The sequence below is a fragment of the Papio anubis genome, chromosome 8 (genome assembly GCF_008728515.1).
Source record: "Papio anubis isolate 15944 chromosome 8, Panubis1.0, whole genome shotgun sequence".
In the NCBI taxonomy this organism is placed as follows: Eukaryota; Metazoa; Chordata; class Mammalia; order Primates; family Cercopithecidae; genus Papio; species Papio anubis.
Window position 1 is genome coordinate 102,041,881 of NC_044983.1, and position 12,175 is coordinate 102,054,055.

The 12,175-nt window shown below is 37.9% G+C and overlaps 1 protein-coding gene across 16 annotated transcripts in view; it reads left to right on the forward strand.

The window, feature by feature from the left end:
- The window catches only part of OXR1 (oxidation resistance 1), a 466,073-nt gene that overhangs the window by 429,945 nt on the left and 23,953 nt on the right, over positions 1-12,175 (forward strand). The window contains exon 1 of one of the 16 annotated variants that reach the window (XM_009213476.4): positions 6,124-8,373. The exons of 14 other annotated variants lie outside the window; for them this stretch is intronic. In XM_009213476.4, the coding sequence (XP_009211740.1) occupies positions 8,308-8,373 (66 nt within the window). In that variant the 5' untranslated portion in view covers positions 6,124-8,307. Of the gene's footprint in view, positions 1-6,123; positions 8,374-12,175 lie in introns of those variants that run through there. One more of the 16 variants, XM_009213477.4, reaches the window with a different exon arrangement.

The following is a 12,175-nucleotide window of genomic DNA, read 5'->3' on the forward strand; positions in this document are numbered from 1 at the left end:
TTTTAGGACAGCTCTCTTAGAAAGTTACTTGTTACAATAAGCTTAAGGAAACATATCTTTGTAAATTTGATTCACTTATCTTTATTCTGTCTTCCAATGCAAGTCAATAACAACAAGAAACATTTTCTATATACTGCGATAGTGTGAAAATATTTGTTGTTTTCCCTTTTAATCTTGTTTCAGAATTATTTTCCCCAGTACTTCAACTGTTTAACTTAATGAACTCTGTTCAGATCTTATATTATTCATATCAGTACCCTAAAATATGTTAAAAGAATTCATAAACTATGGCACCCCAGATTACTAAATAATCTTGGGATGGCAGGATTAATTCCTGCTAATTACTTGGGATAGCAGGAAAAATTCCATAATGTTTTAAAAAATTTTAATTTCCAAAAATGAACATTGAAGGTCAGTCCTATTGAAGATAGACAGAAACATATATTTACTAAGAAAAAGAAAATTTAGCCAAATTTTAAGATGGTCAGTAGTAATAAATCAGTTCCTAAGTATTTGGATAAAGGATCTGAGAAATACTATTCTTATCACTCAAACTATGTGTAAAGGACTGAATTTCCTCTTTTTGTAACGTCACTTTGTATGCTACATGATAAAGAGTATTTTGGTGTGGGCCGGGCGTGGTGGGTGACGCCTGTAATCCCAGCATTTTGGGAGGCCAAAGCAGGCGGATCACAAGGTCAGGAGATCAAGACCATCCTGGCTAACGCGATGAAACCCCGTCTCTACTAAAAATGCAAAAAATTAGCTGGGCGTGGTGGTGGGCACCTCTAGTCCCAGCTACTCGGGCGGCTGAGGCAAGAGAATGGCGTGAACCCAGAAGTCGGAGCATGCAGTGAGCCAAGATTGTGCCACTGCACTGCAGCCTGGGCGACAGAGCGAGACTCTGCCTGAATTAATTGCATCAACATGGCTGCTATTGATGAGAAAGCATGTTTTTAAACAATCAAGGCACAAAATGATTAAAGAAACCTTTCTTCATAGTGAACCAAACTTAAATTTTTGCTGTGGTACCCAAATAAAAGAAATATGCATTATGAGTTTTGGTTTTGGGGGTCTGATAACCTTACTTTATAACCAAGAAGGAACTACTTATTATAGTCTTTCCCCTGATTTCTGCCAGTATTCAACACAGGAAGACAGTAAATATATCCAGTGTTGTAAAGATACTGTTTGATGCGGGGCTTTGCAGTTCTATGAAAAATATTACTTTTTTTTGATACAGATTGTTTTTATGCCTTTTCACTAAAAAGGGAAGTGCTCTAATGGCATTTTAACAAATTGTCAGGCAAGTCCTGAGGTGAAGATGAGGCAGAATGCCTATTGACATCTGCTATTTCCTGATGATCGCACTTTTGTTCAATAAATATACAAAAATAAAAGATTAATAGTAAAACAAATTCACATGTACCAGTCATTCAGTTTTATCAGCTTATTTCTTCTGTGTCCCTCCTTTTCTCCAATTGTTCATAGTTATTCAAGTGTCATAAAAATATTTAGAATACATGTAATATGTACAGTATGCATTTTTACAATTTGTTTTTTGAGTCATGATCCAACTAAGCTCTCAAATGTTGCAGTTAATTAAAATATCTCTTAAGTCTCTCTAAATGTAGGTTCCTCCACCATTGCTTTGCTTTGCTTTTTATTTCAGTTTTTAAGAAATCAGATTTTTTTCTGTAGAATGTCACACAGTCTGGAATTTGCTGTTTGCATCCCCATGTTGTCTATTAACATGTAATTCTACCACGTGAATGATTGATAGTTAGAGCTAGAGCAATACATTTAAGTATAGATTATCATCTTTATTTTACAGATATTTCTTTTTTCTTTTTTCTTTCTTTCTTTTATTTTTTTGAGACGGAGTCTGGCTGTGTCGCCCAGGGTGGAGTGCAGTGGCACGATCTCTGCTCACTGCAAACTCTGCCTCCTGGATTCACGCCATTCTCCTGCCTCAGCCTCCCGAGCAGCTGGGACTACAGGCGCCCGCCACCATGCCCGGCTAATTTATTTTTAGTAGAGACAGAGTTTCACCGTGTTATCCAGGATGGTCTCGATCTCCTGACCTTGTGATCCGCCTGCCTTGGCCTCCCAAAGTGCTGGGATTACAGGCGTGAGCCACCATGCCTGGCCCAGATAATTTATTTAAGCTTATTTTTTATTTGGCTAAAATTCTCATAGTGGTTAATCTCTTAATTCAGAGCCTATACTTTTTCCACCATACCAAGTGCTCAACTTTGGCAGAACCTTTGCATCATGATGGGGAGCTTTCAAAGATATCATTGCCAAGGTCACAAATCAGACCAATTAAATCAGAATAATTGGAGCTAGGACCTAGTTATCAGTGTTGCTTAAAGCTACCTAGGTAATTGCATTGTGCAGTCAAGGTGGGAAAACTAGTGTACTGTGCCATGCCACAACTTGGTGTTGTGTTAAACATATACAATATTAAGACTGTGGAAGAATCTTTAGACTATATTGATTATAACATAGATCAACTTTTCAGTTCCTGTCATGCAAATTATATGAAATATTTTTCATATTCCTTTCATCTGGGGTGCTGCATCAAAAACATAAATTTGGTTCACTATGGAGAAAGATTTCTTTAATCATTTTGTGCCTTGATTTTTAAGAAAATATATTTTCTCCTCAGTAGCAGCCATGCAGATACAATTAATGTTGGCGTAGCTCCCTTACATACCACAGGACTTCCATCATGTTGTGTACTCAGAGATACTGCAAGGAGAGGGAAATCAAAAAACATACCAGGCTGTAAGTCAATGATCTCTGAACTTTGTCTTCTTCAACTTTGTCTATCAAATACCCTTTAAAATTTAATATATTTGACAAGTGCCCGAGGATCCAGTAGTATAGCTTAAAGGAGTGACCACCACAATAAGCTCAGATTCATGTAAAACTTTTCATTCACTTTCATAATTTATTTGTTGTAATATAAAGATAAATTTGAAATTTCTTATCATGAAGTCAAGATGGTAATACTGTAAGTTGAATCACTTTCATCCTGCAATCATTTATCATGAGACATTACATACCCCGGACAATATCAGCATCCACCCCAAGTACTAACTTTAAGAGGCTGTATGCTAGAATTTCCTGAAAGTCAAAGATTCATTGTGTCACATGTCCAGCATGCCAGTCTTGCTGCTTGACCACACAGGCCTCAAAGGTGGAGCTTTTTATGCTAACATTGCTTTTTGATTGCTTTCCTTTGGATTGACTTTTCCACTCCTTTTGGGATAAGAGCTGGCAGAGAAAGCTTTCCAAAATTTTTCATCTCTAATTTTATACCACATGTACTTCGGTATCTTTCATGCTCCAAACCTAATTAAAGCATCCAGTTCTCCTAGGATGATAAATAAAAACAACTAAGAAGCTGGTTTTATTAAATCAGCTTTACCTGGTTTATTTGGTCTCCCACACATTTACTTGATTAAATTTTGAGAATGAATTTAGTAAGATTATGTGTTGATAGGGTGTATAACAGTATTTTTCATTCTTAAAATGATTCGTTTTTGAATAAAATCGCTCTGGCTTCCCTCTTGCTTCTCACGATTGCCAAAATATTGATAAAAAGACATGCTGTACAATTTTGGGGTTTTGAAACAACTTGTATCTTTTTAGGTATGTGACATTAGTCACATTTTCTCAATAATTGAAGTTTAGGTTATTTAAGCATAAATGTAAATATGTTAACTACTTACTATATAAACCTCTAGACCATTATTCAAAATATGTTAGAATCTGCCTTTCAGCTTAGTTTTTAAAATAATTTATAGTCTTTCCATTTGACTTTAGTATTTAGTGCTGTCCATTTTAGTTAAATGAGTATAAAATATGTAACCTGTTCTTAGCATTGTAGGCCATAACATTTATCACATTATGTCATTGTTGGATTTGGTTTTTCACTACTATGTGGCAACTGCCTTGTGGAGCCAGTTCTGTTTTCACAGCTGTCATTAAGTAGAGTTATGGTCAAGATCATTCATTAGGTTTCCCCGAAAACTTCTACAACCGTGGTTATTGCTGCAGCTTTTAAGAAACACCTTATCAGGAGACTTCCCTTGTTTGGTTAATACCTTATTTCCTAAGCTGACAGGCAGTGAGTAGTCTGGTGTTCATTTTATTAAACATATGTTTATTATTATTATTAAGGTACAGGTAACACCAAAATTAAAACTGAACTAATATATTAAACGCACAAAACCCTCACAATCTCTTCTCAGTCTAGCCAGCAAAATCCACATAGAATTAATTTTGTCCAAAAGTGAAGGAATTCTCTGTGTCTAAAGTCACTACATTGAGAAATCACATTTCTCAGATAAAGGAAATTTTTTTAAGTATTCTTTTTTTTAATACTGATTGAATAATCAAATAATATTACAAATTATAACTCCAGAAGACATTTAATAAATCTAAAAAAGAAATCAGAAGGATTAAACACTTAATTGGAATTTGTAAGTTGATAGGTACTGACTTTCATAATATGGTCATGCACCACATAATGACATTTTGTTGGTCCCCTGAGATTGTAATGGAGCTCTCTCTTAGCGATGTCATAACATCATAGTACAATGCATTACCCTCTCTATGTTTAGATATATTTTGATATACAAATCCTTATCACTGTGTTACAGTCACATATAGTATTCAGTACAGTAACCTGCTATATGGTATGGCCTAGAAGCAATAGGTCATACCGTGTAACCTAGTTATATGGTAGGCTATTCCATTTAGGTTTATGTAAGTACATGCTGTGATGTTCACACAACGAAATTGCTTAAAGATGAAGATGCATTTCTCAGAACATATCCCTGTCATTATGTGATAGGTGACTATATTTCTATGTTGAGAACCTGTATAGTTACAAATGAAAGTTTTAGACTATTCATATGTTTTCTTTTATTAGCATTTGACACCCAGGTTTTATGCCTAATATCATCTGTTTTGACTACTGATTATGTTATCTTAAAGATATTAGCGACCTCAGGAGAGTTTTGAACTAGTGTTTTGCTTTCTCTGTTAAAAATATTCTTCAATTGCTAGCCCAAAGTTATGAGCTATAGTATTTCCATTAAAAATCTTTATCTAGGCCAGGCGTGGTGGCTCACACCTGTAATCCCAGCATTTTGGGAGGTCAAGGCATGCAGATCATCTGAGGTCAGGAGTTCGAGACCAGCCTAGCCAATACAGTGAAACCCCGTCTCTACTAAAAATACAAAAATTAGGCCAGGTGCCGTGGCTCACACCTGTAATCCCAGCACTTTGGGAGGCCGAGGCAGGCGGATCATGAGGTCAGGAAATCAAGACCATTCTGGCTAACACGGTGAAACCCCGTCTCTACTAAAAGTATAAAAAATAATAGCCAGGCGTGGTGGTGGGCGCCTGTAATCCCAGCTACTCAGGAGGCTGAGGCAGGAGAATGGCGTGAACTCAGGAGGCGGAGCTTGCAGTGAGCCGAGGTCGTGCCTCTGCACTCCAGCCTGGGCAACAGAGAGAGACTCCGTCTCAAAAAAAAAAAAAAGAAAATACAAAAATTAGCCGGGCGTGGTGGCACACACCTGTAATCCCAGCTACTCAGAACTCTGAGGCAGGAGAATCCCTTGAACCCAGGAGGCGGAGGTTACAGTGAGCGGAGATCACGTCGTTGCACTCCAGCCTGGGCAACAGAGCAATACACCGTCTCAAAAAATATATAAAATAAAAAGCCTCTAATATAGACTGTGAGAAGAGGCAGGATGTATGGGTGACAGACTAGTTTATGATTTTAAATATTAAAATTCTAAAATATTACTTTATTTTTAAATGTATTATTTTTTGAGAAAGGGTCTTGCTGTGTTGTCCAGGCTGGAATGCAGTGGCACACTCACAGCTTACTGCATCCTCGAACTCCTGGGCTCAAGAGGTCCTCCTGCCTCATCCTCCTCAGTAGATGGGACTACAGGCATGTGCCACCTCATCCAGCTAATTTTTTTTTTTTTTTTTTTTTTTTTTGTAGAGATAGAGTCTTGCTGTGTTGCCCAGGCTGGTCTCAATATTCTGGGCTCAAGTAGTTCTCCTGCCTCACCCTCCCAAAGCACTGGGATTACAACCACCTCACCTGGCATAAAATAATAAATAGTGAGTAGGGTAAATTATATATTATAGCTTCTATCATACCATTCCCAAATCAAACAGGAAGAGATATAAGGTAATATAATAACTTCAATTCGAATAAAGTAAAGGAAAAGGATTATTAAATTGAATATCTGAATTATGAGAACAGATTATGTTCAACTGTTAAACTGGTAGTGTTTTCAAAAGTGCTTTATTTTATTTCCTATCATGTTATTATAATAATAATTGACATCTCCTTCAAACTCTTGGATATCTAGGCAAATTTAAATGACTTAGCAATATGTGTGTAAATACTACAGAAACAGAAAGGGCAAGAAGGAGACTTATTGAGCTCATTTTATGTTTGCCTGACACTGTATTTATACATTTGGATGACTTCGAGAAACAGAAAACTGCACTCAGAATAGCTTAAACCTGTTGTTTCTTGAAGTGTGGTTCCCAGACTATCAGCAGCAGCAGCACCTGGGAATTTGTTAGAAATGCAAATTCTCAGACCCCATTTGAGTCTCATTAATTAGAAACAGTTTTTGGAGCCCGGAATTCTGGTATAACAAATACTCCAGGTGATTTTGATGCCGGCTAAAACCTGAGAGCCACTGATTTAGGTCTCTAATGACTAGTTCTGTCCAGAGATGAACTAGTCAGAAACCTCCTCAGAAACATGGCTGGAAGGATACCTGAGCAAACTTAAGGCCACTTTAGGAAAGAGTGTAAGGGTGGATATTGAATAGGCAACCAACGGAATAGACTACGCCATGCTTGGTGGTTTTTGGTTTTGTTTTTAATATATCATTTAAACCTCATTTTGGAAAACACATCATATTTGTTATTTTAGAAAATGTAGCTGGAAGTTACGACAAGCTTTCAAAATGCTGCTTCCACCACCACCACCACCAAATTGTATAATATTGCTGATGAGTTGTTAGGAGAGTCTGTAATGGAGGGGTGGAGTGTGACCACAATGCACTGTATGTAGAAGAGAACTTTAAGCCTGGTGTGAAGATAATGATAGTGTGCCTATGAGGAACTGTGGGAGAGATTTTAGGCTAAGTGTAGTGGGGCTGAATGAGAGGAATAGGGGAAATGTCTGGTATGTGGAGGAGGTAGGGTGTTCACTGTGGGGTGTGCTGTGCCCTGTGTGAGCGCATGCTGGAATGTGGAGGAAGGAGATGGGGGCGGGGGTTTGGTTGGGATGCAGTATTGTGTGTTAGAAAGATGGTGTATGTGTGAAAAGGTGGCATCATGTACATAGAACAAAGTGAAGTGGAAGGAGCAACTGTACCTTAAAATGAAAGACATTTTCAAATGTATCATCATGACATTGATACTCTAATTAAAGCTGAATTCTAGTTTTAGTTTATATATTTTTATAGTTTATATTTAATCTTTGAAAAATTCACTTCTTTGGTTATATTCAAAATATCACTGGTTAGTGAAGTATATGTAGGCATAGTGACTATAACTACCTTTTCAAGAAATTAGATGTTAGAGAATGCAGTATAAAAGCAGACTGTGTAACACGCAAAGGAATTTTCAGGTCACTTTGAATATTTGTGTAGGATTTATTTGTAGCACATTGGCTTGGTTTTTACATAGTCATTCTGTAAAATTTTAGGGTGGAAGAGTCCACAAAGGACATCTTATTGCTTAAAAAATGTTCATGTAAAAGATGCAATGTTGTTTTACTGTTAGCTGTAAGGAACATAATTTTATGACTATATGAACAAACAACAAAATGTTTATTAAAATCATTCATGTGCCTTGAGAGACTCTGGAAATTATATTTACTCCTTTTTTGTTACTGGGTTACTTTTAGTATATGTCTTCGTGTACTGATGTTTGGAAATATAGGCTCTGTATCTTTAAAGTTTTGAGCCCTTTCTTTGCACATTTGGGTACAGTGCAACCAAACTTAAGCATGGGAAATTCTCTCTTCCCTCCCCAGCTTTACAGCCTCCACTCAGGACTATCATTGCTATGGATACTCCTTAGTGATTAGCCCTCTCTCTTGTCAATCAAATCTTTGTCTCTAGCAAACTGTTTTGTCACTGTAGTAAGGCTCTGGTGCTGGAAATTTATCTTTGACAGAGGAAGAATGCTTTTGAAAACAGTTCTTACGTGATTTTATGTAACTTAATTTACCCTGGAAAGGAAATGTCTCGTCTCTGGTATGGGAAAAAAGGGAGAAGACATCAACCAATTAATCATAAATACACTCTGGTAAATCTTAGTTATTTTAATTTGCATATATGCTAGTCTTTTCATGGTAACATTATGAAAAATTACACAATTTCTGAAAGTTTAAGCATAGAGGATATTTATAGAATACAAAATTTTATGATTGTACAACGTACCTTGAAGTTGTTTCTGTTAATTCTGAGTATCTTCAAAAAGGGAAATTAATAAGGGGCTGTAATTTTGTTTCATACTGTTTTGTATGTTCTGCACCAGCAGGAAGATACCAAATCTTAATTGCTGCCTTAATGTTTTTTATTTTAGCTTAACTTTGTAGAAAAATATTCAGGATTTTCTCTTGCTTGAAAATAAATTGAATAGAACAGAGTAAATTAATTATTATTGACTGGATCTCAAACCAGATTCTTTTATAATATTGTTTATTTAAGGGTATAATTTTAAGAATCTGACTAAAAGGTTTTTAAGCTATTTAAAAAGTTTTCAGGCAATGCTACCTAATACAAATCTTTAAATGATATCCTAGTAAGGAAATTCAGTCAACCATACTATTGTAAGGAGTTTAGTTACTTTTCTGTATGTGTATATTGTTATAAAATGTCCATTGCACTTTCTATGGTAATTTGGGATTGTATTTTGCCTTATGAATGTTTATTTTATTTTTACTGTAATTGTAGATGATTTAAAATCCAATAAGGACTTTGGGAGATGCCCCCAAAGCAGCTTGCCTCCCTTAAATGTTAAGTGTGTCAAAATATTAAAATTTTAATAGGTGTTATTTTTAATTGTAATTTCAAAATTCATTTATATGTTACATTAGCACAGAGGGGTTTAGGCACCTGAAATGATTGAATTTTTAAAATTTGTGATTAGATTTACTAGATAAATCAGTTAACACCGTCTTTTTTTTTTAAACCAAGAACAATGAAGCTATTCATACTTTTTTTGAAGTTTGAATAATCATTTATTCTTAGTTTGCAAAGACTTCAATACAGTTTATTACAAATACAAGCAAAATAAATTGTGGGTATTCTGAAATTTATAGATCAATCTAATTAATGTGCATCAAACACTTAACGCTGATTACAGTTACCACGTCCAAGTCCTGTTCATTCGTTATTTTTATTTTTATTTTTGACACAGAGTCTCACTTTGTCACTCAGGTTGGAATTCAGTGGTGGGATTTTGGCTCATTTCAACCTCCACCTCCTGGGCTTAAGTGATCTTCCTGCCTCAGCCCCCCAAGTCGCTGGGACTACAGACATGCACCACCACAGCCCGCTAATTTTTTTGTCTTTTTTGTAGAGACTAGATTTCGCCTTGTTGCCCAGGCTGGACTTTTTAATCTCCTGAGCTGAGCTCAGGAGATCTACCCAGCTCTGCCTCCCATAGGATTACAGGCCTCCCATAGGATTACAGGCCGTGTTAGGATTACAGGCCACCGCGCCCAGCAAGTTCTGTTCGCTCTTATGGGAGGCTATATAATTTTGTCAGATACTTTATTTCATGCCTAAGCAAGAATGCTTCCTACTCATTGGTCCTTAGCTCTGCCCATACATATATATTATTTAATTGAACCTTCACAGTAACCCTGAAAGTTTAGTAGAATTATTTCCCATTTTGAATGACTAGTTGAAGCATGGAGTGCTCACTGAACTGAATTTTCGTGTAGTACAGAGACAGCTTGACCCTAGTGTGTCCAGAATTGGTGGGTTCTTGGTCTCGCTGACTTCAAGAATGAAGCCGCGGACCCTCGCAGTGAGTGTTACATTTCTTAAAGATGGTGTGTCCGCAGTTTCTTCCTTCTGGTGGGTTGGTCTCGCTGACTTCAGGAGTGAAGCTGCAGGCCTTCATGGTGAGTGTTACAGCTCTTAAAGGCAGCACATCTGGAATTGTTCATTCTTTCCAGTGGGTTCGTGGTCTCCCCGGCTTCAGGAGTGAAGCTACAGACCTTCGCAGTGTTACAGATGAAGGCAGCATGGACCCAAAGAGTGAGCAGCAGTAAGATTTATCTTAAAGAGTGAAAGAACAAAGCTTCCACGGTCTGCAAGGCGACTGGAGTGGGTTGCAGCTGACTGGCTTCAGCAGCCTGCTTTTATTCCCTTATCTGACCCCACCCACATCCTGCTGAATGGTCCATTTTACAGAGAGCGGATTGGTCCATTTTACAGAGACCTGATTGGACCATTTTGACAGGGTGCTGATTGGTGCATTTACAATCCCTGAGCTAGACACAGAGTGCTGATTGGTGCATTTACAATCCTCTAGCTAAACATAAAAGTTCTCCAAGTCCCCACAAGACTCAGGAGCCCAGATGACTTCACCTAGTGAATCCTGCATGAGGGCTGCAGGCGAGCTGGCCATCAGTCCTGAGCCACACCACCACTCCTCAGCCCTTGGGCAGTGGATGGGACCCGTTGGGGAGGCTCAGGCCTTGCGGGAGCCCACTCAGGAGCGGGGGCTGGGACATGGCGGGCTGCAGGTCCTGAGCCCTGCCCCATGGGGAGACAGCTGAGGCCCCGCAAGATTTCGAGCACAGCACCAGCAGGCCGGTACTGCAGGGGGACCGTGGCATCCTCCGCAGCTGCTGGCCTGAGTGCTAAGACCCTCACTGCCCGGGACCCGCAGTGCGGGCTGGCCACTCCAAGTGCGGGGCCGCTGAGCCTGTGCCTGCCACACAGACCTGTGAGCTCCACCTGTGCCCCGGTTCCCACCCATGCCTCTCCCTCCACACCTCCGCACAAGTAGAGGGAGCCAGCTCCAGCCGTGGCCAGCCCAGAGAGGGGCTCCCACAGTGCAGTGGCAGGCTGAAGGGCTCCTCAAGTGCCACCAGAGTGGACACCAAGGCAGAGGAGGCACCAAGAGTGAGGGCTGCTAGCATGTTGTCACTTCTCACTAGCACATATTGTAGTTCACCAGGATGACTTTGAAGTTTTTCTGAAATAGTACAGTGTGATGTGTTTTGATGTGTAGACAAGCTGAAGTCCCAGTTTTCTAGTTTTCTTTGCTTTAAAGCAGATATGCTAGGAGCTGTAAGGCAGGCAGTTCTTAAGAAAATTGGGATGAAAAGGATTAGCAGTTCTTTCACCTGTTTTGTAGATTGAGATCCCTGTAAGATTTTGCCTGACAAGGGGCTCTTATGCTTTTAAACTGGAAAAAAAAAAAAAAAAAAAAAAATTCTAAGAAAATAACCAGTATTTCAGAGCAAATGAAATTTGACATTTTGGAGTTTGTAATGTGTAGCTTTTTAGAATTATTTGTCTTTACCCAACAAATATGGCCATATTATTACTACCTCTGTAAGAGAGATTATCACTGAGGTATCTGTAGATACCTTGACAGTTTTCCAAATGCCTATGTATATAGTATCACGTGACTTTACAGTAACCCTGTGTGTTAACCAGATTTTTTTGTTTTATAAGTGAGTTAATTTATGTCTCAAATACATTAATAATAAGAAGCATACACTCCTAACAAAATTCATGGCATGAAATTAACCTTTTGCCAGTTAGCTTCGATGAGAACCATATTGATCAAGCATGCTTAAGTTTTGTTACCTTTTATTTTTTTAAGGCCGTTTTATAGTTTATTCTGAAAACTTAAACTTTAATCATTCATTTATATGAAGCTGTTCATGTATTTGATATATTCATGTGCCATACTTTACCTTGTTAGTGTCTGTCAATAAATCGTAATTTACTTGAAATTATAAGTCCATTTTATAATAAGGATTTAGTCTTAAAGTCACAAATCATTAAATAACATCATTGTTTTATTACCTTTATCAATAGTCACTAATTTCATCACCATTTTCTTAGTTTAGGCCGTC